Genomic DNA, 25268 nt, shown 5'->3' with positions numbered 1-25268 from the left:
CGACGTTGGATGCAAGTTGATGACAGTACTCGTGTGAATCACATCGGATATCACGTGAGATGTGTAGAAAGTCTGGATGAACATTGTTGCTACCCGTGATAGTTGTCTGGCAGTGTGTACCGAAATTAGTAAGGTACGAAACAAGGGCATGTATGGGGACTGAGATATGACAGGACTTTGCGTTGTTGGAAATAGAGAGATGCCAAGTTGTTCATTGTGCAAGAATATATTCTGTCATGTCTGGATGCAGATTAGTAAGGTGTGAAACGATTGCATGCATATGGCCATGGTTTACAGTCACTCGAAATGTGTAGAAACTGTTGTGCACTGATAGTCAATAGTCAATTCGTAAGGTGGAAATAGAACAGTGTGGACGGGCCAGAAGAGGACTGCGCTTGGTCGCGCATATGGTGAGAGCGCCCGGACCGTCCAGTCATGTACACGTGTCACTCGATTTTGACCTTTTCAGATAACAGCATGCGGTCGCAAAATTCCAATACCTCTCCTCGATCACAGCTTTTAGCAGCTTTGCACTCGGAAAGCCCAAGCATGCCCACGAACTTTTTGAAGAGCACGCGACCAAGTGGTTTGGTCAGCATATCAGATGGCATTTCTGCCGTCCGACAATGGTACAAGATAACCAGTCTTCGCTGCACAGCGTCTCGAACGAAATGACACGTGATATCCATGTGCTTGTTGCGACGATTTGTAGATTCGTTCTGAGCAAAGGCAATGGTACCAGTGTTATCACATCCGATACGAAGTGTTGGGTCTGAAGTTGTCCCAAGTATATCGGCGTGAAAGCGTTGAAGCCATGCCGCCTCTTTACATGCTTCGCATAGTGCGATGTATTCGGCCTCGCAAGTAGACTTTGCAACTACTGTTTGCTTGCGAGAAGCCCAACTTATCGGTCCACCACAAACATTAAACACGTATCCGCTCGTTGACTTTCGTGACTGGAGGCATCCGCCCCAATCTGCGTCACTATAGCCATGAAGTTCTGTGCCGAGATCGTCTTTGCCAAACACTATCCCAAGCCGCTGAGACCCACGCAAGTATCGCAAAACGCGTTTAACACCCGTCCGATGCGACTGGCGAGGGTCGGCACAATGTTGAGACAACTTCCCAATCGCAAACGCGATGTCAGGGCGAGTCCTGACCATTAGGAACATGAGACAGCCAATGGCCTTACGATATGGTCCACAGCAAGGTTGGCCATCAATGCCGGTCTCAGCAACTTGATTGGTGACACGGAGAGACTGCTACATTGGAGTGGCACAGGGATTGGACGTCGACATTTTAAAATGGTTCAACACTGCTTGTGCGTATTTAGATTGCGTGACGGTCAAAATATTTTGAGAACGATTTCAACCGATTTCTAGACCAATACATGTCTTGGCGTCGCCAAGATCCTTCATCTCGAATCGTGTATTGAGTTCATTTTTCATCCACAATATCGTCTCCAAGTCACTTCCCGCTAACAGCAAATCATCAACATACAACACAATGATCATGATGACATCGGTTTGACGTCGAATGTAAAGACAGGGGTCACTGCGTGTAGTTTTGAAGCCCAGTTCGGCAATCAAAAAGTCGTCGATCTTACTATGCCACTGGCGATGAGCCTGTTTAAGGCCATAGATCGCTTTCAGGAGTTTGCACACTGAATCAGGTTTAGCTTTGTCGATACATCCTTCAGGCTGCTCCATATAGATTTTCTCCTCAAGATCACCGTTCAGGAAGGCGGTTACCACGTCCATCTGATGCAGCTCAAGGTCAAAGTTTGCAACCACTGCCAGCAAAGGACGAATAGTTGTGAACTTAATGACAGGAGCGAAAGTCTCAGTGTAATCAAGACCTTCGACTTGTTGAAAGCCTAGTGCCACAAGTCGTCCTTTTGCAGTTTCGGCAAGTTTTCCAGACTCATCAGGAAGTTGTTTCACTGCGAAAACCCATCGGGATGTCAGTACATTTGATGCTTTAGACCTCGGAACAAGTTTCCACGTACTGTTTTTGTGTTGTGAGGCAAGTTCTTTGTCGATGCCCTTTTGCCAAAAGCTTGCTTTTGTCGAAGTCATAGCCTCCTTGTACGAGTTTGGTATTTCCGTTATCACATGAGCGTGGGTAAGGAGTCCAGCAGTGACCATGGCTCTCCACCATGACCCAGGCCCTCTCCGAACGCGAGTGGACCGACGCACATTTGTTTCCGGTTCAGTCACTTGTTCGCTAGCAGTCTGTTGTTCAACTGTTTCACCAGTTTCGCCCTCCCCTGGAACAGAGGGGTTTGACGAGTCATCTGAGCCTGGTTGCTCAATTGACTCAGATGCTTCTGACGCAATTGCATGTTCTGCATCAGTTTCTGGAACGTCCTCGTCGATGTTTAAGTGGATTTTGTCATCATTGCTTGACACTTCATGCCGTGTATCTGTCATTTCCCCAGATCGACCACCACTGGACCCGTCAAAAGTTACATCCCTGGATACGACTACTTTGTGCAATTCGCTATCCCACAACTTGTATGCTTTGGAGCTCTCAGCATACCCCAGAAACATTGCTTCCTTTGCACGAGCATCTAGTTTCTGGATGTTGTGTCTAGGTAATGTATACCAGCACTTTGAACCAAACACGCGCAGATGACCAACATTGGGCACAGATTTCATCCACAAGTGATATGGCGTCATTTTGGCAGGAATGGTCCGTGACGTGACTCGATTTCGACCGTACACCGCGTTTGCAAGTGCCTCTGCGCAGAAGCCCTTTGTGACTCTCTTATGCGCCAGCATGGATCGCACCAAGTTTACTAGAGTTCTGTTCAGTCGTTCTGCGACACCATTTTGCTCCGGTGTGTACACCGCAGTCATTTGGTGTTGAGTACTATTTTCAATCAGAAATGACTTAAACTCCGTCGACAGGTACCCCATCCGAGAAAGTGCTCGTGTTCATCAATCGTGTGAAGCAACTTGCTGCCAGATTGCAGTCAATGAGTGTTGAGATTGACGATAAAGAAATTGCAATGGCTGTGTGGAATGGCTTGCCTCCACGATTCGATAACTTGATTGTTGCTCTTGACGCACTTGGCAATGAAGATAAAGTGTTTGGACTCGAGTTTGTGAAGAGTCGTCTGCTGCAAGAAGAACAACGAGAAAGCATGAAGACCGCTTCTGCTTCATCACCACATCCACCTGCACTTGTCAATCGTATGCCTATTCGACGCGATATGAAATGTACGAATTGCAATAGACATGGGCATACTGCACCGCGTTGCTGGGGCAAGGACGTGAATGGGCGCCGACCTGCACCGCCAGATGGGTTCCGGTCACGCAACACTGGCTTAAAGCCAAGTGCATTCGTTTCTCGAGATGACAATTCTACTGCTGCCTTTGCGGAGAGTGACTTTACTTGCTTGCTTTCGACTTCCACTCTAGAAAAGAGGGCTGCAAACGCAAGATCATGGCTTGTCGATTCCGGTTGCAGCGCTCACATTACGTTTGATCGCTCTTTGTTCGTTACGTATGAACAGATGCAATCTGGATCAGTCGAGATGGGCACGAAGGCTAGAGCTAATGTCGCTGGTCGCGGCGAGGTAGAATTCATGTTGAACGTCAACGGTAGTCCCCATCCTTGCAAATTATCAAACGTTTTGCACGTCCCTAATTTTGGATATTCGCTACTGTCTGTTAGCCAAATGGTTTCAAAGGGTTTGCAAGTGTCATTTGAAAATGAGAAATGCCGCGTTACTGCAGGATCAACTGTAGTTGCCACAGCGAGTGAAGTTGGGGATTTGTACATACTTGACGTCATGAATGAAACCTTTTCTGCTCACGTAGTTACCCTGCAGACGCTACATGAACGCCTGGCCCATGTTAATGTACAAGGAGTCGCATCAATGATTCACAATAATGTGGTAAGTGGCATCAACGTTCGTCAAAGCGATGTCATCAGTGCAATGAATCCGAAATCTGACAATCACCCTCTCATTTGTCCTGCGTGTTTGTTCGGGAAAGCAACGCGATCAGTAATCCCAAAACAGCGATCATCATATCGAGCACAGAACGGTCTTGACTTGGTGCATTCTGATGTCTGCGGGCCACTTGAAGTACAGTTCATTGGTGGTTCGAGATACTTCATTACATTTGTAGATGATCACTCGAACTGGGTAGTTGTGTACACGATGGGAAATAAATCTGAGGCGTTTGCAAAATACAAGTTGTATGAAAAGTTGGCTCAAACCCACACTGGTCGCAAAGTAAAGGTGCTTCGCACTGATCGAGGCGGAGAGTACTTGTCGACGGAATTCAAGTCGCATTTAGATTTAAACGGTACGCAGCACCAACTCACAACGGCGTACACCCCTGAACAAAACGGTGTTGCTGAACGTTTAAATCGAACTTTGATTGATCTTGTCCGCTCAATGCTTTCTCATAAACAGGTCAGTAAGCGATTCTGGGCCGAGGCTCTTGCCACTTCGGTATATGTACGCAATCGAGTTACTTCACGCGCTTTGCCCGTTAATACAACCCCGCACCACATTTGGATGAATTCCGCTCCAAATGTTGGCCATTTGCGAGTGTTTGGGTCAAAGTGTTGGTATACATTACCAAAATTAGAGCTCCGTAAGCTGGACTTGCGAGCGCGTGAAGCGATGTTTCTTGGGTACTCGCAATGCAGTAAGGCATACAAACTTTGGGACGGAGAGTTGAATAAAATTGTTGTGTCACGGGATGTCAAGTTTGATAAATCGACATGTGGGATGCATGACATTCCTGCACACGAAAGTGATTCAATCAACTCTGATGTTGACGTTGTATTGCTCGGTGGCAACAATGGGAATACAGCTGATACCCCAAATACGGATGAGGTCGTCTCTGAAGAGGATGAAGTTTCGGAGGAGTTTCTTGAAAACGATGGCGCTCATTCTGTAAGTGAGAATGATGAAGATGAAGATGATGTACCAACTGCCGTCGAAACTCCGAGTGTCACCCCTCCGACTCCGACTCCAGCTGTGCGAAGATCGTCTCGAGTCAGCAGACCTCCCGGACCATGGTGGAGGAGCAACTTTGCAGCTGCTCTCCTTTCACATGCGCATGTCGCTATTGAAGGTCCCAAGACTTTCAACCAGGCAACCAACGGTCCTAGAGCTGCCTTTTGGCACACTGGCATTGACAAAGAACTTGCTTCGCAGACCAAGAATCGGACTTGGAAACTTGTTCCTCGATCTGAGGCGTCAACATCTTGACATCTCGATGAGTTTTCAATGTGAAGCAACTGCCTGATGCAAATGGCAATATAGTTGAAAGTGCAAAAGCCAGACTTGTTGCTCGTGGATTCCAGCAAGTGCAAGGTCTTGACTATACTGAGACATATGCCCCTGTCATAAAGTTTACCACTATTCGTCTACTTCTTGCCTTTGTTGCTCATTACGACCTCGAACTTCATCAGATGGATGTCGTGACTGCGTTTTTGAACGGCGACTTGGATGAAGACATCTACATGGAGCAACCCGAAGGGTGCATTGACAAAAGCAAAAGTGACCACGTGTGCAAACTTTTGAAAGCACTTTACGGTCTTAAACAAGCACATCGTCAATGGCATGCCAAAGTGGATGATTTCTTAATTGGTGAATTGGGATTCGAGACTTCGCGTAGTGATCCTTGTCTCTACATTAAACGCGTTGGAAGCACTATCATGCTGATTGCACTTTATGTCCATGACTTGTTACTCGCCGGTAGTGATATCGATGCCATCAAATGGATGAAGGGGGAGCTTAATAAACGGTTTGAGATGAAAGACCTTGGTGAAGCAAAAGTCTGCATTGGTCTTGAGCTTCAAAGGGATCGCAGCGCCAAGACGTTGAGTCTGACTCAAACTAAGTATGCATCAAAAGTGCTTGAGCGTTTTCGAATGTCAACGTGTAACCCAAACCCCTCTCTGTGACTCCAATGGAACAAGGTCACACAACCACGATTTCAACCGAAAACGACTCCGAAACAAATGTACCGTATCGTGAGGCAGTGGGATTCCTGATGTACTTGATGGTTGGCACTCGTCCAGACTTGGCATATGCGATTGGAAAGCTTTCTCAACATTCTGCCAACCCATGTCAGTCACACTGGGCAGGTGTGGAACGGGTAATGCGATACGTGCAAGGGACTCGAAACTTAGGAATCGTGTTTGACAATAAATCTAAATCTCCGGAGTTGTTCGGCTTCAGTGATGCTGACTGGGGCGGTTGTTCAGACTCTCGCAAGTCGACCAGCGGATATGTTTTCAAGTTCTGCGGTGGAGCGATCAGTTGGAGTTCCCGGAAACAGACTGTGGTTGCAACTTCGACGTGTGAGGCTGAGTACATTGCACTATGTGAAGCGTGTTAGGAGGCGACTTGGTTGCGTCAAGTGGTTGCTGATGTTCTTGGACTTGATTCTGATCCCACGATTAGGATGGGGTGTGACATTGCAGGGACGATTTCGTTTGCCCAGAATAAATCGGTCAACCGTCGTAACAAACATGTTGATGTGAAATACCACTATGTCCAAGATGCAATTAAGAGAAACGTCATTTCTTTGTCACATTGCCCGACCACTTCCATGCCTGCAGATATCCTAACGAAAGCACTTGGGCGAGTTCTGTTCCAGAAGTTTGTAGAACTTCTAGGGCTTGCAGTAGCTACTTCTGGTAAAAGCATGTGATCGAAGGGGAGTGTTGTAATTCCACGACCACGTGCTGATATGCCTGACACACAACGACAGGTATGACACGTGTAAAAGCAAAAACACTCGGCGTGGCGAGCTGAGCGAGTTTTGTTTTCAACGTGTACACGTGCGATTTCTGTACACGGTTGCACTTTACAGTACTTCAGGAGCAAGTTTGGTTTTCAACGTGTACACGTGTGAAATATGTACACGGTTGCGGTGTACAGTACAATCTGAGCCAATCTCATTTTCTTCGCCGGACACTTGTATGACCTGGACACATGTCCTCATTACACTGTCGGAGCCGTACAGTACGCCTACAGTCTTACAGACAAAGTGTAGAACCTTAGTGGTGGGTGCCTGGCACGTGCCAAAGGTTTACAGCGTCCATGGAGTGCAGCACGGGTACAGCAGGACACAAAGATACCGTTGCGCGAGTTCTGAATTCGTAAGGCAAAATGTGCACTGTTGTAATTGACAGTGGACAGGACCTCACGAGAGATTCAGATTCATAAGGCAACGTGTGCGCTGTAAACAGTCCTTGCAGGATTGATTTGAATTCGTAAGGCAACGTGTGAGCTGTAAACGTGCCTTACGAATTTGTGCCACCCTGGATTTGGAATAGTAAGGGAATTTGTGCTTTGCTGTGCTTTGTTGTACTGCCTTACTAATTTCTCCGTCATGACAGTGGTAATTCGTAAGGCGGTTTTCTGTTCTGTTTGTTGGGCCATCGCCAGTTTGGCTGAGTAGCAAGACGGGCACATGTGTTAGAGCCAATACATTTGTAGTATGTGTGTCGTAGTGTTTGGTAGTAGAGTTCTAGAAGATTGCAGAAGTGTATAAGTAGTGCCAGAAGTTGGCGACTCAAAGTAAATCGGTACCCAATCCTTCAACTTCACCTCATCAACCGTCCTTCCATTTCCCTTTGTCCCGCTGACCTTCCAATAGGTTATGGGCCCACTTCAACGTTATTGTTCCGCTGCGTGAGTGTTTGTTCTCAGTTTCTGCTGCCGTTTTCGTGTTTGTTTCTGCTGTCGTTCTCGTTTTGGTCTCCGCTGTCGTTCTCGTTTTGGTTTCTGCTGTCGTTTCCGCTGCCGTTTTCATCGCCGCCGTCGTTTGTTTTGTTCTATCGCCGTCTACTTGCTGTCGTTATCATCTTGGTCGTTGGTCTCCGTCTACTTGCTGTCGTTTCAACTTGGTGGATCTTCTTCGTGTCTGTTGCAGCTTGGTCTTGGCAATCGTTGTGTGAGCTGTGGGTGTAGTCCCTAGTCGCCAACGTACTATCCCTAGAAGAAAATATTAAATTTTTTTGAGTGCACCTACAGTGCAATTTGAGATTTTTAGCATATTTGAGTGCACTGTGAACGCGAATTGTTGCCGCTGAGGGCCACACAATTCCTATTGGTGGCACTTGGAGTGCACCGAGAGGGCGGCATGAGTGTATGATAATTCTGCACTCATACCGCCCGCCGTAAATGCTATGTAATCTGGAGTGCGAGGTGAGTGCACTGTGCATTGCATGCTGCATCGCATTGCGTAGTGCACTCACTTTGCACGCAACGTGCGTCTCATTCCATAGTTTAGATGGAGGTTGGAGGCGAGGGGGTGGAATTGGGAGCTCGGCGGTCAACTTGGTATTTGTTGAGACGAGAAGATTGTGGGCAAGTCACGTGCAGCAAAGCAATACCACTTTTCTGCTTGCGCTTCTTGCGCTGGTTGATGAGCTGCGTAGAGGGCCAGAGGTCAGAGGAAGCGACGTCGTTCCTAAGCTTAAAGGTCAGGCTCCTGTAGACAAATCAAGCCAAGACGCAAATAAGACCTTGGCACCCACACAAATGAAAGGTGTATCTAAAGCGAAAATGCCAAATCCTGCTGTCAAGCCTGTGTTGAAGAGGCAAGCCGATGCTCAGCAGACATTGCGCCGCGTTCCCATCGAGGGAACAAGCGGAGGGATGTCGTACACCGTCGATAACGTCATGATAATTGTAAGGGAAGGCACATCGAAGCCAGTCCGTCGCTTTACGTTTTCTACAGTTGACGCAAAGATCAGGCCAGATGGGGAATCGACTCTGGAGATTTTTGAAGGTCGCGATGGTTCCAAGAGTTCTTTTGCAGAGCTTTCCTGAAAGAAAAATCGCGTCAGAATCAAAAAGGTGGTGAACAAACCATTCGTGTTTTCGGTCACGGTTTTGGGTCCGTCTGGGCAGGAAAAAGGTAGCGATGTGGCAAAATACTTCCTTCATCCATCTACAAAAACCTACTTTTGATGTGTTTTATGACGCATGTATGATGTACATCGTGGATGTAGTGAAAGAGAAACCCCGGCCGAAGACGGTAATGTTTCAACCATATGATTGTCATTCCTAATGATAACGACCAAGTATCTCCGCCCACAGGCACCAAAACGGTCGCCGGCGTTCGTCCGTCAGGTGCTCTCAGTGATTATACTTCTCGCCTCATGTCATCGAGGCCGTTCCAGGATATGAGAGGTATGGCCAAAAGCTTCTCCAAGCTCTTCCCAGAGGAGATCCAGGACGTCGCAGCGCAGGTTGACGAATATACGAGGGGCATCATGGCGCAGGGAGGTACGCTTTTCGAGGAGCTTGGTTTTTATTATGTTGGTCCCATTGATGGACACAAACTTGATACCCTTGTTCCCGTACTCGAGAACGTCCGCGACATGCCTGGCAACAAACCCGTCTTGATCCATGTCAAGACTGAAAAGGGCAAGGGATACCCCCCCGCGGAGGCTTCCCTAGACAAATACCACGGTGTCGCCCGTTTTGACGTCGGCACCGGCAAGCAGCATAAGAGTGTCTCCCAGACCCCCAGCTATACCTCCGTCTTTTCAAAAGCATTGATTGCTGAGGCCGAACATGATCGCAAGGTTGTCGCCATTACAGCGGCCATGCCCGGAGGCACTGGTTTAAATATTTTCGGGGAACGTTTTCCGAAGCGGTGCCACGATGTCGGCATTGCTGAGCAACACGCAGTGACGATGGCTGGAGGCATGGAATGCGAGGGATACAAGCCGTTCTGTTGCATCTACTCAACCTTCCTGCAACGAGGTTACGATCAACTCATTCACGACGTTTCCATTCAAAAGTTGCCTGTATGATTCATTCTGGACCGCGCGGGACTCGTCGGAAACGAAGGAACAACGCATCATGGCTCATTTGATCTCGCCTACATTGGTTGCATTCCTAACATGATAATCATGGCCCCCAGCGATGAGTGAGCTACAAAATATGGTCGCCACATCATTGGCAATTAACGATAGCCCCTCTGTCGTGCGCTACCCTCGTGGAGTTGGGGTGGGTCTTGACGTTATTAATCAGAAGCTTGGTGGCAAGTATGATGTGATGCCAGAGAGAGGTCATGCGATTGCGATTGGCAAGGGTTGCATCATTAGCAACAAAGCTCCAAGCCCGAAGGAGGGTTCAGTCGCCATTCTCAGTCTAGAAACCAGGCTCTTGGAGAGCGTGAAAGCAGCCGAAGCTTTGGAGGCGAACACCATCCCTGTCACGGTCGCTGACGCTAGGTTTATGAAGCCTTTAGATCGAGATCTGATTCGCAAGCTTGTCAATGACCATGAAATTATCATCACTGTGGAGGAAGGTTCGATCGGTGGGTTCGGAGACCATGTGCTATACTTTGCTGTGCTCAAGGGTATGTTGGACGATGGAAAGGTCAAGTTCCGCCCCATGGTTCTACCAGATCGATACATTGATCATGGCAGCCAAGGTGAGCAGTACGAAGAAGCTGGACTGAGTGCATCCCACATTGAGGCGACAGCAATGAGACTGGTAGGAAGGTCTGCTACAGTGTTGACAAGTGCACGTGCCCTTGATCTTAACCAGATGCAAAAGTGAAGGATGCACGCAATTGCTTATGGCAATGAAGCGATAGGATTAGAATTCTCCCTTGGCTTTCGATGCTCGTCATTGACGGATGTCGTCCAGATATACACCTCTGTAGCCCTTTTTCCGAACCACGGCCAGTCGTCGCAAGAGACGGCGATAACATTTCTGCCGTAGCAGCCGCGACGATGTATCAATGTAATAAAATAAACCCGAAAGCAAAACGAAAGCAGCAAAGCAGATCGTATCGAAGGCCAAGCGGTAGACACTTTTAGTCAGGTTGTTGATACTTGCGCGTACGCGGAGGAGAGACCAGGTAAATTTTGTACCACTTCTTGTTGAACCCTACGACGGACCCACACGCACGACATTTCCTCTCATCTCTCGAACGCGCTGCGCCGGTGAAAAGGCACGAAACGGGCAACCCGCAGATGGGACAGTCTCCTCGCATCAGCGACGGCTGGCCGAGGTCGAGATAATCCAGCATAACAGGGGTGACTTGGTTTGACAACCAGAAGGTCATCATAACGACGACGTACGAAAGAATGCCCAGTCGAAATCGGCCGGCGTTGGTCACGGTGATGCGCATCTCTCCATCTAGCAGAGCAAACAATATGGTGAAGACGGACGCGGTGACAAAGGACATGAGGACAGCAGGGAGGTAGAGCAGCATGATCTTGAGGCGCTCTTCGCTGGCATCGGAAAAAAGAAGCCTGTATTCACGCAAAACGGAGAGACGCACATCATATCAAGACAAGGTGAACAAAATTGGTAAGAGACGCACGAAAACGAGACGAAGATGCGGGCAATCAACAGCGTTGCTCGCGCGCAAAGACGCACCATTTCAATCTCTCTTCAATCTTGTCGACAGCCTCAATCGTCTGGGCATCCCTGATAAATTCGGCATCGACCGGAAGAGCGCGCCTCTTTGTGCTCCCTTTTCTCGGCTCCAGCATCGCCGTCGGCCTCTTCGCCAGCCCCGACTTAAGAAGCTTAGTCTTGAGCTTTTTCAAGTCGTCCTCCGACATCTCGAACTCCTCCCTCACGCGGCGGTCAAAATCCCTCGCAGTAGTAGCCTGTATCCAGATCTTCTCCATGACGCCTAGGCGGATATTGGCAGAACCGAGATGATCCAACTCGTCGCGCAGCGTCTCAAACTCCGAGTCGCTGAACATGGGCGTCCCCTGGTAGTAGGTCTTCAGGGCCTCCAGGAAGAGGCCTTCCAACGCCATGACCCACTCGTCCGTTTCTGAGAACTCATCAAAGTTGTCCTCAGAAGAACGGGGGGTGGGAGGCGTGGAAGACGAGCTGGTGACGGGAGGGGGCTGGGGCCGGCAGGGCGCGGGCGGAGGCGGCAAGGGGTAGAGATGGGCGGCGTAGGGACAGAAGGTGGACTGCGAGAGAGCCGGGTTGCAGGCTGCGCGGCGGGGTGGGCGGGCGCGGCGGCGGATGGTGCGGCGGCGTGGCGGCTCGGTCGGGGGCTCGGAAGGATCCCCATCGCAAAATGTGACGTCTGAGAGTTCTGGGAAACGTACTACATCCAAGCCGATTAGCACGCCCGGACGCATGAAGATCAACCTTAGTGGTATTGCGGACAAGCAAGCGTCAACCGCTCAGAGGCCAACACCTCACAAAAAGACGGCCGCGGTTGCCGAGCACAAGATCGTCGACGTACAGGCATCCCAACGGACCGTCGGGCAAGGCATGCAACAACACAATGTGAAACTGCAGCTGCTGGCACCCACTACAAGACCCGTTCCCTCGAGCCCGAAAACGAGGCCTGCCTTCCGCTTGGAAGAACGAGAAGAGAGCTCCATGAAGAAAGCAAGGCTGGCCGTCCCGAAAAAAGGCCCGTGGCCGGAGCACATGCCGAGGGGAGCGTGCAGCGGAAGCAGATTCAACCCCAGTCTAGTCTGAAACGTACGCCACAGCCCCTGATGAACACCACTTTGGAGGCTAGAAAGATGAAGGCGTTGCCAGTACCGGGTGCATCAACACGGCCTGCCGTGGCGATCTCCAAACCGATTTCCGTTGTGATGCAACCAGCCCCTGCCATGACCGGCAGCGTGAATATTTCGTTAGAGGAAAAGGAGGCCTTCGAGCTAGATGGGAAGCGCTTGACGGACGTACTCGCCGCGATCAAGTCTGCCGTGAAATCTGCTGGAATTGGCGAGGCCCACAAGCCAGCATCCCTCTCGCGGTGCGAGCCGAAAATTGTGTCAGACTTTTTCGACAGACTGACGCCGCTAGCTCGTATGCGGACGCCGCGGATGTTACTGAGGGGGAGGTTGATATTGACGAGCATGAGGCACGCAAGGCTAGCGGCGAGGGCGAAGACGCTGCAGAAGCCACGGCCCACCCCGGGGACAAGGGAGCTAGAGTTGATTCCAAGGGAGACGTTGGACAGTTGTTTTGTTGCCATTTAAAAAAAATAACCAATTTTTGCCGTTTCTAAATATCCCACACTGTCCAATTGCGGAACGCTTTCGTCACTCCTCGAGAGGCCATGAACATGATCATTCCCGAACCGCAACACGCTTTACGGTACATTACAAACATCGAATCAACAGTCGTGATTCCAAAAATCCGCAGTGCATCCGCTCAAAAAAAAGTTCATCCGCTCTTCGAGGCGTCGCAAACACGATCGCGCCCTCTTTGTGCTCCCGTTGATGGCGAGTTCTCGATTGGGCGCAAGCGCTCTACTTCCCCCCGGCTCCCCTCAGCGCAACACCCCACTATCCGACCATAACGCTATGCCACTGACACGGCGTCGTGTTTTGCGTGCGCCGGTGCCGGCTGCCTGCATGTTCACGCACGCTGCCTTGCCTCCGCCCAGCCCAGCCTTTCGCTATCACTGCCACAACCTCCCCCAAACTCTGCTTTCCGCTTTGAAGGCAGAGCAACGCCGTAAGTTACTAGGTGACCAGCGTGAAAAATCTCTCTCTTCCTGATGTTATTCTGACTTTTGTGGTTCTCTATTTACTGTCCTGCACGATCACCTGATATGTCCATGTGGTCGTCAGACACGCGCTGGCAAGGGTCAGCGCGGAAGTCGGGGCAGTGTTTTTATCAGAACGGTTTCCAGTAACCGACAGCTTGCCTTGCAACCTAGAGTCAGAAGAAACGATACATTTACCTATGCCTATTTGCCTACAACTACGGCCCCTCTCCTGATCCACCGTCACAAACAGCTTTGCATCAGTACTTGAAATGTATGCATAGAATCGCATTTTGAGTATCAAATTCATAAGGCGTCTTACGAAGATAATCAAGTGCGTCCGCGGGCCATGCCGCGAGCTTTTCCTCGAGCACAAATTGCTTTGATGACTTACGCAGACGTTAAGACCCTTCCGCGGCCTCTACCGCGGCCTCTGCCGCGGCCTCTACCGCGGGCGCGGCCCCGTGAGCGGCCACGACCACCACCGGCACCTCTCTGGGCCGTTTGTCGATTCACTGCCATTGAATCATCAACGCGGCGACGCTTCGTTACAGAATCAATTTCGACGGACTTTGCCCTCTTTGTACTCGTTTTTGCGCCAGTCGTGATGTTTTCATTCGACTCTGACTGATGGGGTGTGTTCGTTGCCAGAAAATCCTGAGTAATTCTCACAGGGGCTCTCACTTCTGTATCGGATGCACATGCGCTTCCTGCCGGCATGTGATTTGCAGATGAATCGATTGATGCATTTCCTGTTTCGACTTGGGTTTCACGCACCCGGGCGGGACTTGAGCGCCTCTTAGACTTCATCTTTTGCTCTGCAAGCCAGCGAATGGCCCAAAGGTTTGATGTCTGTTTGAACACGATGAAATCGTTCATTTTCTCCGCTTTGCGAACAACGGCCTCACACTCAGCAAAAAACGCCCCGCGGCAGACAGTACCCCAGACGTAGTCGCCGAAATTCTTTCCAATACATTCGATCATCAAAAGTTCTAACACATCTTTGGCATCTGTATTGAGTTTTCGCTCACTTGCGTACTCGGGAAACTGCACATACTTCGGGGAGCCATCTGGCACATTTGCATTGGCAAGTGTGATCGCCTTGCGAAGAAGGTCTGCCACATTTGCGTCACGTTGGAAGTCCACTTTTCGCACCGGACTGGGTATCGGAGGAAGTGCACAATGCGGATCGAGTTCATCAATAGAGGCTTGGAACTTTTCTAGAGCCCTGTTTACTAGGGTTAGCATTTCTCTCTTGAAACGCTCCAGACATCGCTCGAGAGGACTCAAGGCAGTTGGCATGGGAAAGGGATACTAGAAGATGAGCTGATAAAGCCCGCACGTTGTGGAAATTGAAAAACCCTTTCTGAGGGAAGGGCAGGTGGAGTTAGAGAAAGAAGATGCCAATAGGAGTGTGCTGGGTGAAAAGTGGAAGCGTTGGTGATCGGTCAGAAAGAGACCAGCGGATGCGCCATTTTCGTTTGGGAGTTGCAGTTTTATTTCCATTACATTTCGGTTCATATATTGCTCTCCGGGTTCGGACGCGGTGCTCGGAATGTACTTACGCAATTTCGCAGAGAACTAGTCCGCCACTGATTTTCAAAAGTCTTGAGAGACTCTCAAAACTGTTGCATTCCGCGATCTACTTTCCTCTTGGGCCAAATTTCGGCCTGTGACTACGAAAAAATCTAGTTCAGATGCGTTGGAGCTGTGATCTTGGAATCTATTATCTCGAGAATAACTGCAACTTCATGGAAAATTTTGACGAGAGTAGGAAAATACTACGAGGCAGGGACCGCGAGCACCGGCGACGCAGTTGAGACCGCAGTTTTGATGTGGCAAAGAGGCTGTTGGGAACAAAGATGCCGCAGTATATCTGCCTGCCTGCCTATGATTGCAGATGCTATCCGCGGGGGAGGGCTGTTTGTCTAAAGACAATGCTGAATCATCGTCGTGCAGCAAATGATCGTTGTGTGGCCAACGGCCTTTCTCAGATGCTCCCCAGGGGCCCTCGAGTCGCGGACGCGGACGATGTCCTGCAAGAATATGCTGCCATTATTAACAGCGCGATAGAAGGGACCGGCTTGTATGCTGGTCGGGATGAAGGAACGAGCCTCAGCAGACCCCAGAGAATCAGTGCTTCACGGTCAGATATAAATATTGACTGTGGAAATGAGCACGATGCAGATGCTCTAGAAGAAGACGCTCCATCCGCAGCGCCAGAACCAGTTGTGTCTAGACAGCTTCTTGATATAGGAAGCGAACAGCACATTTCAACAGACAATTACGGCGGTCCTAGTGAGAGGAACGAAGATAGTTTGCAGCTTCCAGCAGGGCATGGCACTCCGGATGTAATTCCGAAACCGACGATTCTGGAAATGACCGTTCATGAGAGTGGTCATGACATTGCTGCTAACCCGTTTGGAGCTGTTTTCGTGAGACAAGGTATCTCAGAGCAGGGACGCTCAGATGCTTCGCAGTATGCAATTTCGGAGCACGGAGGTTTTCACGTGGCAACAAGCTCTCTGCAGAATCACGGCACTGATCCACAGTTCAGTGATGAGGAAGGGCTCGGAACGGCATTCTGGTTTAATGAAAACGAAGGTGTTGAGGGGGTGGATGCAGACGATAGAAGCGAGGAGGGGACAAATATCGGACGCGATTGGGAAGAGTGGGGTGATGCATTCAGAGAAGGTCCGCCAGAGGAAAGCAACGCGTTTTCTTTGTGGGTCGAGAAGTATCAGGGCTGGATAAACCTTTTCTTTAAACATGGGCTCACAGTGAATGCGATGAACGATATGCTCCTCCTTCTCGGGTCCCCGTACAAGAGCTGGAAGACAATTGTTGCAAATGTCATTTATGAGTCGTACTTGGACGAGTGCGTCATGGATTACGCGGTGTGCCCCGGACATATGTGCTTCGTGGATCAGTCTGACATTCATTGTTCGGAGTGCGGACGAGAAAAGCCAGACATTGGAGCCACAGGGACGCAGAAAATGTCTTACATTCCGTTACTGCCGCGGCTTGAGGCAATGATGGCAAGCAAGGAGCACTTCGAGCAATTGTACAAATACCTCGAATATGTGCACCCGAGACCTAACGGACAAATTCGTGACTTTTACGACAGCAACGCCTATAAGCGGGTATGTGACCTTTACGGCGGTGAGGAGAACGTCGAGAATGATGTATTTATTGCGGTATCTGCAGATGGTTTCCAGGCCTTTAAACGCAAGTCGTATGACGTTTGGCCGATCGTCGCTACAATATGCAATCTGCCACCACAGTTGCGGTTCTCCGTTAAGAATGTGCTCCCCCTAGGGTTCGTTCCGGGTCCGAGCGAGCCAAAAAACTTGCAGTCGTTCTTGAAGCCGCTTGTTCGGGAGATACAGGAAATCAACAGGGAAGGGGGGGCGGAGTTGAATCTCCATGATGGTTCCGTGCGGATGGTGAGGGTGCATGTTATTTGGTTCACCGGGGACCTTCCAGCTGTCAAGAAACTCAGTGGGGTAAAGGGGCACAACGGAAAACTACCTTGTCGGTTTTGCCTGATCGAGGGCGTTTGGGTCGAGGATTCCAGACATGTCTATTATCCATCGCGGTTTCGCACCCCAGATGGCGGAATGGAAGAGCGATTCGACCCAGCTAGTCTTGAGCTCCGCACAGTCGAGACGACCCTCGCGACTTTAGAGGCAATTGAGGCAAATTTTGGACAAGCAAGGGCTGCCATCCAAGTGCACAGCGGAATTTCTGAACGCTCAGTGCTGTTTGATTTGCCAAACATTGTTCCCTACAACTCATTTCCAATTGATATAATGCATCTCTTTTACAACATATCCAGGGAAATGTTAAAACTTTGGTGCTCCAGCAGCACAGAGCCGTATGGTTTGAGCATCCATTCAATCCGACAAATCGATGCTGAACTGCAGGCGTTTGGGGATGGCATCGCAAGTGAAGTCAACAGCAGACCGAGGGCTATGAGTCTGCATAAAGATTGGAAGTCATCTGAGCTGAAAGCATTTACCCTCTCTTACAGCTTAGTTGTTCTTGATGGACATCTGCCAGAGCCGTATCTGGGGGGATGGGCAAAGTATGTGGAGATGGTGGATCTGTGCTGGCGTCCAGTTTTGACAAGTTCGGCTTTGGATCGCCTAGGTCAAGTATCTCTTGAGTTCTACAATCATTTCGAGAACGACTATTATCGCTTCAAGCCAGAGCTCATCAAGCTTTGCAAGCTTGTCTTTCACTTACCTTTGCATATTCGCGGATGCGTGCTCGAGTCTGGCCCGCCGGTGGGCTACTCGCAATATGGTATGGAGAGGTATATTGGTTGGCAAGTTGGTAGACTTAATGCGAAAAACCTTGCCAGTGCCTCTCTGCACAAGAACGCGTTGTTTACAGAATCATTTAAGATCCGCTTCAAGGTGCCATTCGCCGGTACGTGTGGCAACTTTGCTGAGGTTGAAGGTCAGGGTGGGTTCGTACTGAAAGGCATGGGGTATAGGCGTCGCTTTGCGGGCGGCAATTCCGATGACGACCGCCTGTATTTGTGGATGAGAAGCTACCTGACTAGGAAATATGACGGAATGACACCGTCCGAAGCAGATGGCATACTCGACAGCATTTCGTATGCAACATATTTTCCTCGCATGGAGTTCGTGTGTGCAACTGGAACGCAAACCGTTGGAACTAATTTGCAAGTAAGTAGTTGGCACAGGGAAAGGGACCGGGATCGCGCGAATTGGTTTGTGGCCTGCGAAATGGAATCAGAAGCCGCCCAATTCGAAGTGTACTACGGTCGCGTTTTAAAGTTGATCTCGTTTGCCACAGTGGAGGATCATTCGGAGCGATGGGGGCATTGGCAGAAGGAGTATGCCACGGCTGTGATAGAATGGGTTTCGGGGTTGCAGACTGGGGCATATGGACAACTGTACAAGAATTGTAGCACTCGAAATGCCTTTACTGCGAAGACACTAGAGGACGTCTCGATCATACGGCGGCTTGTGTCTGTAGTTAATCATGAAGTACCGACCAGTGCGCATAGACTATCGGATAATCGAAGCCGCTCATCGGCCCCACGCGGCCGCAAGCGCACTTATTTTTTGGACGATTCCCTACGGTCGGATCTCCTTCTGCAAGACACTGCCGTCGGTGTTGATGGTATCAATCGGACACTGCGCGGTCGCGTCGGAAGTTAGCAACAGATTGGAAAGAGCTTGGAATTGTTGCGGGACGAAGTGCGGCAGATAGGGCTCCTGAAATTGGAAGCAGTGCATCCTTTTGGGCTCAAACTCGTTCATCTCGTCCACAATGGTATGGAAGACGTATGCCGCGTCCACGTGAAGTCAAAGGTCAAACGAGCCGTTCTTGTTACGCAGGGCCTCGAGCAAAGGCCCTTTGCCGACAAGCACCTCGCGGCGCATGGCGGCGGTGGCTTCTGCGTCGAGCCGGAGATGTGCGTGTGGACTGTGGAGGTGCGCGACCTCCACTAGACGCGCCGCAAACCCCGGCAGCGAGCACTCGCCGCCCACTAGCACTACGCACCGCGCCAGCCGCGCGCATGTGTACAAGTCGCGGCACGAGGGCAGCGCGCGCAGCACGGCCGCGGCGACGTTGCACTCGTCTGTAGAAGAGAGGAGAGAAAGAGGGAGAGAGAGATAGATAGACAGAGACACACAGGACGCGGAGGTCAGCGCTGACGCGGCGGAACGCACAGCTCGGGGCGGATCAAGGAAAGAGTGGGCAAGTTTTCGTACCGTCATGTGGGTCGAAAAGCACGTCACACGGGCAGGTGGAGACTCTGAGGGCGTCTCGGGGTGGGGCGGACGGCGAGCGGTGCGAGTGCTCGGTCGCAGGCGCGCTCTGCGACGTGCATGAAGCCAACGGGGGCGAGGGTGAGGGTGTCGGGGTGGACCAGGACGCGCGTGGAGGCCCACCCGACGTCGAGGACGAGCGGGGTGGGGCACACGACGGCGGCCATGGCGGCGGCGAGGGGGGAGACGAAGGCAAGGCGCGCACACGAGAGGAGACTGCCGAGCGCGCGCTCGAGCGGGGCGCGCGTCGCGGCGGGGAGGCGCAGCGCCGGCTCGACGACGACGACCGACAGGTGCGCGCAGGCCGACGGCGGCAGCGCCAAGCGCGCCGACAGCACGAGCGCCAGCGCGCACGCGAACGCGTGCGGCGGCTGCAGCTCGAACGCCGGCACCGACAGCGGCAGCGCCGACGCCCGGCCGACGCGGTGCAGCCGCGAGCCGGGCGCGAAGACGAGCGCCATCGGGGGGAGGAGGGAGGGGGGGCGGGGCGGCGGGGGGTGAAGAGGAACGGTGCGGATGTATGCTATTATTATTGACGAAGTGGGCATCAAGGGGCGTGCAAAGTGCGTACTGTAGACGAACACGCAGCAACTGTAAAGCGACATTTTTGGGTGCATACAGAAGGCGGTATGTGCTGTGATATGGCCATTTGAAACGGAGATATTTAAGATGTTGAGGGGGGTAAAAGGGAGTTTCGTGTGATTGTACCGTTGGTGCATGGTGAGTGTAAGGTACTCACAATATTCTCCATCTGATCTCATTTTAATCGCTGCTCACGATTTAATGTTGAACCTGTATGCAGGTCACAGTGTTATGAGCGCAAAAATGCGAAATGCATATCACGCTGTACATACCCTAACGTGAACTAAAAAAATCAAATTTTGCAAAATGGGACGCTCACAATAGAAGCATTTTGCCATCACATTTTTTCAATAAATTCTCGTAGGGTATATCAATCCAAGAAGACTGCCCTTCGATCACGCCGGTGATCGTCGTAGCTGCCGATACCCTCGCTCTTGGTGAAAGGCTTGTGCCATTGGAAATCTGACTTGAGCGAGGGTCCGACCAAGAATCGTCGAGAGACGAAACACTGATCCTCGGGGAGGATCACAGTGTACTGGTCTAGTCGATCCGCACTCTGCCTTCGGGAGGTGCGTCGGCGGTGTGGGTAACGCTGTCGGTATTAGCCCTATAGGTACGACTTCGGTCCCTTGAGTGAAGAGAATACGTGCCTAAACACTGAACCTCTCACTATACGTGTATAAGGTTGCGTACCTTGATTAAGTTCGCACGGAAGAGGGTGACCCTAGGCGTGATTGTGAACAAATCACACGAGTACGACGAAGGCAGTTTCATTCTTGTGTTGTGGGAAACCTCATTGGGGTAGTACCGTATCAAGTTTGGACAAGCCGATTTCGGTTGCAGGGACCGTTCGCGGTAGTGACCAAAAGTCTTGCTTCGTCCACAGGCAAAGTGTTGTGCTTACTCGTGGCACGTTTGATTTAGTTCACAGTCGAAAGACCCGCACTGGCCCACATACAGGGGTAGCGCCCTAAGGCATTTTTAAGAAGAATACGCTTGTTCCACTCCGCCGGGAACAAGCACCAAGAACGTTTCCGAGTAATCGTTACAAACTTCTTATACGGGTGGGCTTGCCATTGTGTTGACTATCGGTTAACGGCTTGGGATCCCGGAACAGAAGACCTTGTATACTCGAAGGGTACATCCATTCGGCGAAATGGATGACCAAAGCTCTGGATCGGTCAGAATTGAGAAGCTGACCGCATCTAACTTTTACATCTGGAAGCAGAAAATTCAGCTACTGCTTGCTCTCCGAGATGTCGATCAATACGTTTTTGATGATATACCGGAGAATGCGACGTCAGATGACCGGAGAAAATGGATCCGTGGTGACGCAAAAGCAAAGGCAGTCATCGGACTCACGCTTTCTGATGACTACTTGCAACATGTGCGAGGGTGTAGCAGTGCGAAACAGACATGGGAAGCAATTCTGAATGTGTTTGAGCGTCATACTTTGCCCAACAAACTTGCCGCCCGTCGCCACTTTTACACTGTATCCATGCTCCCATCCGAGAAAGTGCTCGTGTTCATCAATCTTGTGAAGCAACTTGCTGCCAGATTGCAGTCAATGAGTGTTGAGATTGACGATAAAGAAATTGCAATGGCTGTGTGGAATGGCTTGCCTCCACGATTCGATAACTTGATTGTTGCTCTTGACGCACTTGGCAATGAAGATAAAGTGTTTGGACTCGAGTTTGTGAAGAGTCGTCTGCTGCAATAAGAACAACGAGAAAGCATGAAGACCGCTTCTGCTTCATCACCACATCCACCTGCACTTGTCAATCGTATGCCTATTCGACGCGATATGAAATGTACGAATTGCAATAGACATGGGCATACTGCACCGCGTTGCTGGGGCAAGGACGTGAATGGGCGCCGACCTGCACCGCCAGATGGGTTCCGGTCACGCAACACTGCCTTGAAGCCAAGTACATTCGTTTCTCGAGATGACAATTCTACTGCTGCCTTTGCGGAGAGTGACTTTACTTGCTTGCTTTCGACTTCCACTCTAGAAAAGAGGGCTGCAAACGCAAGGTCATGGCTTGTCGATTCCGGTTGCAGCGCTCACATTACGTTTGATCGCTCTTTGTTCGTTACGTATGAACAGATGCAATCTGGATCAGTCGAGATGGGCCCGAAGGCTAGAGCTAATGTCGCTGGTCGCGGCGAGGTAGAATTCATGTTGAACGTCAACGGTAGTCCCCATCCTTGCAAATTATCAAACGTTTTGCATGTATTGGAAAGTCAGCGGGACAAAGGGAAATGGAAGGACGGTTGATGAGGTGAAGTTGAAGGATTGGGTACCGATTTACTTTGAGTCGCCAACTTCTGGCACTACTTATACACTTCTGCAATCTTCTAGAACTCTACTACCAAACACTACGACACACATACTACAAATGTATTGGCTCTAACACATGTGCCCGTCTTGCTACTCAGCCAAACTGGCGATGGCCCAACAAACAGAACAGAAAACCGCCTTACGAATTACCACTGTCATGACGGAGAAATTAGTAAGGCAGTACAACAAAGCACAGCAAAGCACAAATTCCCTTACTATTCCAAATCCAGGGTGGCACAAATTCGTAAGGCACGTTTACAGCTCACACGTTGCCTTACGAATTCAAATCAATCCTGCAAGGACTGTTTACAGCGCACACGTTGCCTTATGAATCTGAATCTCTCGTGAGGTCCTGTCCACTGTCAATTACAACAGTGCACATTTTGCCTTACGAATTCAGAACTCGCGCAACGGTATCTTTGTGTCCTGCTGTACCCGTGCTGCACTCCATGGACGCTGTAAACCTTTTGGCACGTGCCAGGCACCCACCACCAAGGTTCTACACTTTGTCTGTAAGACTGCAGGCGTACTGTACGCGTCCAACAGTGTAATGAGGACATGTGTCCAGGTCATACACGTGTCGGGCGAAGAAAATGAAACATGCTCAGATTGTACTGTACACCGCAACCGTGTACATATTTCACACGTGTACACGTTAAAAACAAAACTTGCGCAGCTCGTCACGCAGAGTGTTTTCGATTTTACACGTGTCATACCTGTCGTTGTGTGTCATGCATATCAGCATGTGGTCGTAGAATTACAACACTCCCCCTCGATTACATGCTTTTACCAGAAGTAGCTACTGCAAGCCCTAGAAGTTCTACAAACTTCTGGAACAGAACTCGCCCAAGTGCTTTCGTCAGGATATCTGCAGGCATGGAAGTGGTCGGGCAATGTGACAAAGAAATGACGTTTCTCTTAATTGCATCTTGGACATAGTGGTATTTCACATCAACATGTTTGTTACGACGGTTGACCGATTTATTCTGGGCAAACGAAATCGTCCCTGCAATGTCACACCCCATCCTAATCGTGGGATCAGAATCAAGTCCAAGAACATCAGCAACCACTTGACGCAACCAAGTCGCCTCCTTACACGCTTCACATAGTGCAATGTACTCAGCGTCACACGTCGAAGTTGCAACCACAGTCTGTTTCCTGGAACTCCAACTGATCGCTCCACCGCAGAACTTGAAAACATATCCGTTGGTCGACTTGCGAGAGTCTGAACAACCGGCCCAGTCAGCATCACTGAAGCCGAACAACTCCGGAGATTTAGATTTATTGTCAAACACGATTCCTAAGTTTCGAGTCCCTTGCACGTATCGCATTACCCGTTTCACACCTGCCCAGTGTGACTCACATGGGTTGGCAGAATGTTGAGAAAGCTTTCCAATCGCATATGCCAAGTCTGGACGAGTGCGAACCATGAAGTACATCAGGGATCCCACTGCCTCACGATACGGTACATTTGTTTCGGAGTCGTTTTCGGTTGAAATCGTGGTTGTGTGTAATGGTAGGTTCGGAGGGGCAAGGGAAAGAAGGAGGGCGGGTTGATGTGTGTGAGTGAAGGAGTTGGTTGCGACGTTTACTTTGAAGCCGTTTTCCTGCGATACTTATACACTTCGAGTGCTACACTATCGCTCTACTCTGACTCCCAGTAAACCATACTCTACTATGCGAGACCAAGCGCGGTCCTCTTGTGGCCCGACCATACTGTTCGATTTCCAACTTACGAATCGATTTGTAACTATTAGCTCACAACTATTTGTACACATTCCAAATGACTGTAAACCATGGCCCTATGCATGCAACTGTTTCACACCTTACTAATCTGCATCCAGTCATGCCAGACTTCATTGTTGTGCAACGAGCAACTTGGCGCTAGTCTATTTCCAACAACGCAAACGTCTTTCATATCACAATCGCCATACGTATCCTTGTTTCTCACCTTACTAATTTCGCCAAGCACTGTCAGATAATTATGGCAAGTTATAACAATGTGCATCCAGACTTTCTACACAACTCACATGATAATACATGTAAATCACACGAGTACTGTCATGAACTTGCGTCCAACGGCGCACCATGACGAGAGCACAGTGCAACGGCGCGTGCTCACGCAAGACTCGCATACAGCGTGACGCGTACACAGAATAATCGCACAACTGTATTCCTCTCGCAAGAAGTACTTGTTGTACTTTTGATTCACATGTACTGTACTCGGACACGCGCACGATCGCAAACAGTCTGACACTGTAAAATTGTAAACCCTCTTGTGCATACACCTGGATGCATGTACATGTGTACGTACACGAATCCACCTGGCGACGTGTACATGTCTACACGGCATACATGTGTCCCGCCCGGGAGCCCCATGCAATTACCCATTACAACCATGGCAAACCACTTGAAACCCCCAAAACAACGTAATTATGGCATATACAGGCCATTTAAAGTACATCACAAGGCCAATGACGCACACGTGGACAACGCTCGACCAATAGATTTGCAGCATTAGACCTGAGGGCCAATAGAATTGCAGTGTTTCCTGTGTAGTCTATAGTGCTATGGGCCAAGGTTCCACTTGGCAAAACTATGCAAATTTGCATGACCCTCCAAGAGGCCACTTTCGTCCCCGGAACCCCAAAATCTGGGATTTTACACGTGTCATGTCGTGATATGGGTGAGAGCGCTCGGACCGTGCAGTCATGTACACGTGTCACTCGATTTTGACCTTTTCAGATATCAGCATGTGGTCGCACAATTTCAATACCTCCCCTCGATCACATGCTTTTTCGGCAGCTTTGCACTCGGAAAGCCCAACCATGCCCACGAACTTTTCAAACAGCACGCGACCAAGTGGTTTGGTCAGCATATCGGCTGGCATTTCTGTTGTGGGACAATGGTACAATGTGACCAGTTTTCGCTGCCCCGCATCTCGAACAAAATGATACGTAATATCAATGTGCTTGTTGCGACGATTTGTAGATTCGTTCTGAGCAAACGCAATCGTACCAGCGTTGTCACATCCAACGCGAACTGTTG

General features: G+C 50.1%; 3 protein-coding genes across 3 annotated transcripts; 2 read left to right on the top strand and 1 right to left on the bottom strand.

The window, feature by feature from the left end:
* The first annotated feature begins 9039 nt into the window (after window positions 1-9039).
* On the top strand, window positions 9040-9807 carry CHC_T00003402001 (hypothetical protein). The gene is made up of 2 exons (XM_005714445.1): window positions 9040-9161; window positions 9255-9807. The coding sequence occupies exons 1-2, from the start codon at window positions 9040-9042 to the stop codon at window positions 9805-9807; spliced, it is 675 nt and encodes a 224-aa protein (XP_005714502.1).
* A 112-nt stretch (window positions 9808-9919) lies between these two features.
* On the top strand, window positions 9920-10561 carry CHC_T00003401001 (hypothetical protein). Its single transcript, XM_005714444.1, has 2 exons — window positions 9920-10064; window positions 10134-10561. Exons 1-2 carry the CDS (start codon window positions 9920-9922, stop codon window positions 10559-10561), a joined length of 573 nt encoding a protein of 190 aa, XP_005714501.1.
* A 12435-nt stretch (window positions 10562-22996) lies between these two features.
* CHC_T00003400001 (hypothetical protein) lies at window positions 22997-23659 on the bottom strand. The gene has a single exon (XM_005714443.1). The coding sequence runs from the start codon at window positions 23657-23659 to the stop codon at window positions 22997-22999; it is 663 nt and encodes a 220-aa protein (XP_005714500.1).
* Between the last annotated feature and the right edge of the window lie 1609 nt (window positions 23660-25268).

Source organism: Chondrus crispus, genomic scaffold (assembly GCF_000350225.1).
Source record: "Chondrus crispus Stackhouse genomic scaffold, scaffold_189, whole genome shotgun sequence".
Taxonomy (NCBI): domain Eukaryota; phylum Rhodophyta; class Florideophyceae; order Gigartinales; family Gigartinaceae; genus Chondrus; species Chondrus crispus.
The sequence above is the reverse complement of the archived record's forward strand: the minus strand, read 5'-3'. Positions and strand labels throughout refer to the sequence as shown.

Bases quoted from the DNA above. Each gene is read 5' to 3' on its own strand.
- CHC_T00003400001 (XM_005714443.1), bottom strand. From the start codon at position 23,659: ATGTACTTCATGGTTCGCACTCGTCCAGACTTGGCATATGCGATTGGA.
- CHC_T00003401001 (XM_005714444.1), top strand. From the start codon at position 9,920: ATGAGTGAGCTACAAAATATGGTCGCCACATCATTGGCAATTAACGAT. The intron at 10,065-10,133 runs GTCATGCGATTG...AGGAGGGTTCAG, and splicing joins TGATGTGATGCCAGAGAGAG to TCGCCATTCTCAGTCTAGAA.
- CHC_T00003402001 (XM_005714445.1), top strand. From the start codon at position 9,040: ATGATTGTCATTCCTAATGATAACGACCAAGTATCTCCGCCCACAGGC. The intron at 9,162-9,254 runs GTTCCAGGATAT...CGAATATACGAG, and splicing joins CGCCTCATGTCATCGAGGCC to GGGCATCATGGCGCAGGGAG.